This window comes from Glycine soja, chromosome 18 (assembly GCF_004193775.1).
Source record: "Glycine soja cultivar W05 chromosome 18, ASM419377v2, whole genome shotgun sequence".
Lineage (NCBI taxonomy): Eukaryota > Viridiplantae > Streptophyta > Magnoliopsida > Fabales > Fabaceae > Glycine > Glycine soja.
This window is the reverse complement of record NC_041019.1, coordinates 8,355,899-8,362,271: the sequence shown is the minus strand read 5'-3', so window position 1 is coordinate 8,362,271 and position 6,373 is coordinate 8,355,899. Positions and strand designations below refer to the sequence as shown.

General features: G+C 37.8%; 1 protein-coding gene across 8 annotated transcripts; it reads left to right on the top strand.

Annotated features, from left to right (window-relative positions):
- Positions 1–5,463, top strand: LOC114396702 (pentatricopeptide repeat-containing protein At4g33990). 8 transcript variants are annotated; one of them, XM_028358813.1, is made up of 5 exons: positions 1–2,994; positions 3,077–3,185; positions 3,289–3,500; positions 3,626–4,412; positions 4,951–5,463. In XM_028358813.1, exon 1 carries the CDS (start codon positions 124–126, stop codon positions 2,596–2,598), a length of 2,475 nt encoding a protein of 824 aa, XP_028214614.1. In that variant the 5' UTR covers positions 1–123; the 3' UTR covers positions 2,599–2,994; positions 3,077–3,185; positions 3,289–3,500; positions 3,626–4,412; positions 4,951–5,463. The 8 variants fall into 8 exon arrangements, with proteins under 8 accessions (XP_028214614.1, XP_028214616.1, XP_028214615.1 ...); XM_028358815.1 differs by having other exon boundaries at positions 1–3,185; positions 3,626–3,936; positions 4,172–4,412; XM_028358814.1 differs by having other exon boundaries at positions 1–3,185; positions 3,626–3,936; positions 4,022–4,412.
- Positions 5,464–6,373: the final 910 nt, after the last annotated feature.

Genomic DNA, 6,373 nt, shown 5'->3' with positions numbered 1-6,373 from the left:
CTTTGTCTCAGAACTCGGAAGGAGACCCACGTTCAAAAGAACAGAACGAGCGAAGGCGAAGTGTGAAGAGCGTCGAGGCGGCGCGAGTCAGTCAACGGTTCTAAACTATTCAAAGCTTTTGTAATGCTTTCTCTTCTTAAATGCTTGCCACCACGCAATTTCAAGCCCATTTTACAATTGCAGCAACCATGCATTTATCATTTCTTTTCATCTTCTTTGCAACACAAGATATCACATGACCCTGACAACAAGAACAACAAGAACAACAACGTTGTCGTCGATTTCAACCTTGTATTCCGTTCTTGCACCAACATCAATGTCGCCAAGCAGCTTCACGCTCTTCTTCTGGTGTTGGGTAAAGCTCAAGATGTTGTTTTGCTTACCCAGCTTGTTACTCTGTATGCCACTCTCGGGGACCTCTCCTTGTCTAGCACCACATTTAAGCACATTCAGAGAAAGAACATTTTTTCATGGAACTCGATGGTGTCTGCATATGTTAGGCGTGGGAGATACCGTGATTCCATGGATTGTGTCACTGAGTTGTTGTCCCTGTCTGGTGTGAGACCTGACTTTTACACTTTCCCTCCTGTGTTGAAAGCCTGCCTGAGTCTGGCTGATGGGGAGAAGATGCATTGCTGGGTTTTGAAGATGGGTTTTGAGCATGATGTGTACGTCGCTGCTTCTTTGATCCATTTGTATTCGCGGTTTGGTGCTGTTGAGGTTGCCCACAAGGTGTTTGTTGATATGCCGGTTCGCGATGTGGGGTCTTGGAATGCCATGATTTCCGGGTTTTGTCAGAACGGGAATGTGGCGGAGGCGTTGCGTGTTTTGGATAGGATGAAGACTGAGGAGGTGAAGATGGACACTGTTACGGTGTCTAGCATGCTTCCGATTTGCGCGCAATCAAATGATGTTGTTGGTGGGGTGTTGGTTCATTTGTATGTGATAAAGCACGGGTTGGAAAGTGATGTGTTTGTTAGCAATGCTTTGATCAATATGTATTCCAAGTTTGGTAGGCTGCAGGATGCACAGAGGGTTTTTGATGGCATGGAAGTGAGGGATTTGGTGTCTTGGAATTCTATAATTGCTGCGTATGAGCAGAATGATGATCCGGTTACTGCTCTTGGATTCTTTAAAGAGATGCTGTTTGTTGGAATGCGACCTGACCTGTTGACAGTTGTGAGTTTGGCCTCAATTTTTGGTCAGTTAAGTGATCGGAGGATTGGCAGGGCTGTTCATGGATTTGTTGTGAGATGTAGATGGCTTGAGGTAGACATTGTGATTGGTAATGCACTTGTTAACATGTATGCCAAATTGGGTTCTATAGATTGTGCACGTGCAGTTTTTGAACAGCTTCCTAGCAGAGATGTTATTTCATGGAACACTTTGATCACAGGTTATGCTCAAAATGGTCTTGCAAGTGAAGCAATTGATGCTTACAACATGATGGAAGAGGGTAGAACGATAGTCCCCAACCAAGGGACATGGGTGAGCATTCTCCCAGCATATTCCCATGTTGGAGCATTGCAGCAAGGAATGAAAATTCATGGGAGGCTAATCAAGAATTGTCTCTTCTTGGATGTCTTTGTGGCTACCTGCCTGATTGACATGTATGGAAAATGTGGAAGGTTAGAGGATGCGATGTCCTTATTCTATGAAATTCCACAGGAAACATCAGTTCCTTGGAATGCCATAATATCTTCTCTCGGGATTCATGGGCATGGAGAAAAAGCTTTGCAACTTTTCAAGGATATGCGAGCTGATGGGGTGAAGGCAGATCATATTACCTTTGTATCATTGTTGTCGGCTTGTAGCCATTCTGGTTTAGTTGATGAGGCTCAATGGTGCTTTGATACGATGCAGAAAGAGTACAGGATCAAGCCTAATTTGAAGCATTATGGCTGCATGGTGGATTTGTTTGGCAGAGCTGGGTATTTGGAGAAGGCATATAATTTAGTAAGCAATATGCCTATACAGGCAGATGCATCAATTTGGGGCACTCTTCTTGCTGCTTGTAGAATACATGGAAATGCAGAATTGGGTACTTTTGCTTCTGATCGCTTACTGGAAGTTGATTCAGAGAATGTTGGCTATTATGTTTTGCTGTCAAATATCTATGCTAATGTTGGAAAATGGGAAGGAGCAGTTAAAGTACGATCATTGGCCAGAGATAGGGGATTGAGGAAGACTCCTGGATGGAGCTCTGTTGTAGTAGGTAGTGTAGTTGAAGTCTTTTATGCTGGGAACCAATCCCATCCACAATGTGCAGAGATATACGAGGAATTAAGGGTTTTGAATGCCAAAATGAAGAGCCTTGGTTATGTTCCAGACTATAGTTTTGTCCTACAAGATGTTGAGGAGGATGAGAAAGAGGAGATTTTGACAAGTCATAGTGAGAGACTGGCCATTGTATTTGGAATTATCAGTACCCCACCAAAAAGTCCCATCAGGATATTTAAAAACTTGCGGGTTTGTGGTGATTGCCATAATGCAACTAAGTACATATCCAAAATTACTGAGAGGGAGATTATTGTGAGGGATTCAAACCGTTTTCATCACTTTAAAGATGGGATTTGTTCATGTGGTGATTACTGGTGATAGTCCCAATTATGCAAGCTTGAAAAGATTGACCATAACTGCATATCTTAATTACAGAGACATCCTCAACCTGGCATTGGTTTGTTACTGCAGCACAACTGCCAATTGTCGAGGTCATGTGTTTTATGGACTACCAAAAAGTATATGGTGTTTTGCCTGAACTTCAGGTCATTGTTGGCCAGCCAGCATTGTCAAGGACTGCGGTTTGTACCCATATTTTTAAAGTCTGTAGTTTGCTTTGAGTATCACTTTCACTCACTAACATTCCAAATGTAGTATGGGCAATTGCCCTCAATCTGGGTTCAACTCTTGGGAAATATTGTTGTGATGTCTCAAGCTGCATGGAAGGTGTTTATAATATTGATTCCAGTCATGGCAGCATGCATATAGTACCAGGTAGCTTTATGGATAGTGTCTAACCTATATTATTTGACAACAGTAACAACAAATCTCAGCAAATGAATATATTGTTATACAGTGCTACTGCGGTTGATGGCTGAATTTCGGATTGGATATTTAGTCCACTCTCACATTTGTTGTCTGTTTGGTTTTCTTGATATCTTTTCCAAATTCAATGACTGCTCCTGGTGAATACTTAAAACTACATACATTCGCTTGTCATACTTTACTCCTTATGAAACTAAGCTCAAAACTTGATTTGGTGATTACTTTAAATTTGTTTTTTTCAAGGTGTCACCGGATGGGCTGACATATGGACTTAATCTAAACACTCTACAATTTAATATAATCTGGTTCCTTTGCACTTTGGAGAACAAAATGTATCTGTTTAAAGAGTATTCAAGTACACATCCCTTCCAAGTGAAGCTCCTCTTGTGATAAAAGACAACCAACCAGATTATTGTTGGTCATCATTTGGAGAGGTTCATATCTGGGATTTACAGGTACACTTCAAAGGTTATACATTCGTTCCATTCTGAGCTGAAGGCTACAATTATATTTTCTTGTTTACAAGTCTATCCTGGTTTTTATATGGTATATTCCCCTAATGAGGAAGTGTGTGATGCAGGTTCGATATGCTCCTCACTTTTCTCTTGTTTTACGAGGTCTTACTTGCATGTTTCCTGCTGTGCTGGAGCAAAAACTGGTATTGTGGGAAGAACAGGAAGTGGAAAATCAACCCCAGCGCAAACACTTTCCCGACTCATTGAACCTGTTGCTGGACAAATATTGATAGATAGTGTTAACATTTCTTTGATGGGAATTCATGATTTGTGGTCCAGACTAAACATTATTCCTCAAGATCCAACAATGTTTGAAGGGACTGTAAGAACCAACCTGGACCCACTGGAAGAGTACACAGATGAACAGATTTGTGAGGTAGTTTGGTTTTGTTTGACAGTATGAAGCACTTATCTATTTAGTGCAGGTTATACATATTAATTTCTTTTTAGAAATATTTCAGGTTCTAGATATGTGCCAACTTGGAGATGTAGGAAAAAAAGGGAAGCTTGACTTCTCAAAACTTTGAACATAGACATAGCATGGGTTAAAGTCACGATCATATGTCTAAATGTAGTAAGAATGTATTATTTATCATTATGAGTTTTTGCAGTTACTGAGAATGGAGAAAATTGGAGTATGGGTCAAAGGCAGTTGGTCTGCCTCTGCCGTGTTCTACTTAAGAAAAGAAAGATCTTGGTGCTTGATGAAGCTACTGCATCAGTTGATACAGCCACAGATAATATTATTCAGCAAACAGTTAAGCAACATTTTTCAGAATGCACATTCATTACCATTGCTCATTGGATAACTTAAATCATTGATAGTGATAATGGTTCTGTTTTTAAATCAAGGTAAACATCTCTTTATATATTTCTTCCTGCTTGTTTGGTCTTATTTTAAACAAATAATCACATTTTTTTGGTTAACTTCCTACGGAAGCTTTTAATGAAAAAGTGATTATTTCTCCCAGTCCCTGGATAATGGTGGTTGAGAGAATTTGAGAGAGAAGAGAGAATGATATTTAGGAAAGAGGAATATTATTCAACCCAAGTATTATCAGATTACAGTTCAGTTTATATAGTTGATCTAACAACTAACTAACCTAACTGTCAACTAACCTAGGTTAGTTGATACAGCTTTCACTTAGCTGTTATTCACTAATATCCTCTTTACTAACTAATAAGAGACTAACTACTAACCACAGTAGTCAGTCTATCAGTTTACTGTGAGAAAGCAAAAATACATTTCGAGTAATGTAATACTCTTATACTGGATAATCAAATCCATACAACAGCACTTATTTTCTTTATTTATCACCTTTTTTTCATTTTATTTTTCTCATGAAGTCATGATAATTGAGTATGATTTCTCTTTATGTTGATCCTGTAGGGTTGATTAAGAACAAATCTTCATCTCTAGCCGAACTAGTTGCAGAATACACAATGCAGAATACACAAGGAGGTCAAACTCTGGTTTTGGAAATTAAATTGAAATTGATGATATGTCTGGTCATCATTACACTTCATGTAGTGTCTTACCTTACTGGACTTCGACAGAGTTTTTAGTGGCTACACTTTATATTAGTCTTACTGAGGCTTGTCTTGTACAAGACTCACTCTACGTCACATTACTTATGCTCACAAATAATTTATGCATACTTTGTGAATCATGATGCAGATTATTGCAAAGTTAATGATCTGGGTGTAATCTTAGGGCCTGTTTGTAAACTCATCCAATTTAATATGGTGTATAGATGTACATACAATAAGGTAACTCTTAGTCCACATTTATGTCAGTCATTCAAATGGAATGAAAGAGATAGATCAAAGAAAATGTTCCATATGAAAAAAAAAAAAAAACTTGGCTAAATGAGATTGAAGTTCAAATTTTCTGAATAGTTGATATGCCAATGTCAAAACTCTCATTTGAGCTTATATAGATTATTAAATTTAGTACATGGTAATCAATATCACTCTTTTTTGAAACTCAAAAGGCCAACGTATAAACCAATCCTAACAAAATCAAAGCTTCTATAGTATTCAAGTTGCTAAACATCCCAAAATTATATTTCAATCAGACATGTTAAACCAATTATCAAAATTGACTTATAAAAATATATCAAAGATATAATTGTCATATTGTGGTGAACTACATAACTTGCTTTGGTCCTGTTTAATTTCTACCAATTCTATAAAGTAGTTACAACTTCCAAATGAGTAGCTCGATTGGTGCACGAGCAACTGAAATAGTCCTTAAGGTGTCTGATTTGTAACTCTTGTAAGTAGAGGATCCACAAACTGTTATTTATGCATCCCCATCATGACTCTTGTAGGTTAGAATTCCTTTAAAATTTGGTTGCTTGTATATCTGCATAAGGCTTGAGCCTCTGTCCTTCTGTTTTGTTCTACAGCACTCCCAATCTCCATAGATCATCATGTCTCTTTTCTGTGAAGCTTTTGAACTCATTTGTCAATCTGCAAATCCAATTTTCGATATTTGCATCTTATGATTAACAATCGAGCAATTAAAGAAAATCCTGGAGTAAACATTTTAGAGACTTGTGTCCTTCCTTTTTAATTCTATCTTAGGTTGCTTGGAAGATTGAAACATAACAATAACATTATACTATAAAATTAACGTATATTTGCCGAAACTATATTATTTATACAGATTGATTAAAAGGATGAGATTTGATAGGAACTAAAAGCCAGTGCTGGTCTTAAATGAAAAACAAAGCTTACAAACCAAAACCTAAATTTTAGAAGAATTTAAATGAAAAATAAATATATTTGCATAGATTGAGACATAACAA

What these genes read in the sequence shown, in the direction of transcription:
- LOC114396702 (XM_028358818.1), top strand. Translation starts at nt 124, where the DNA reads ATGCTTTCTCTTCTTAAATGCTTGCCACCACGCAATTTCAAGCCCATT.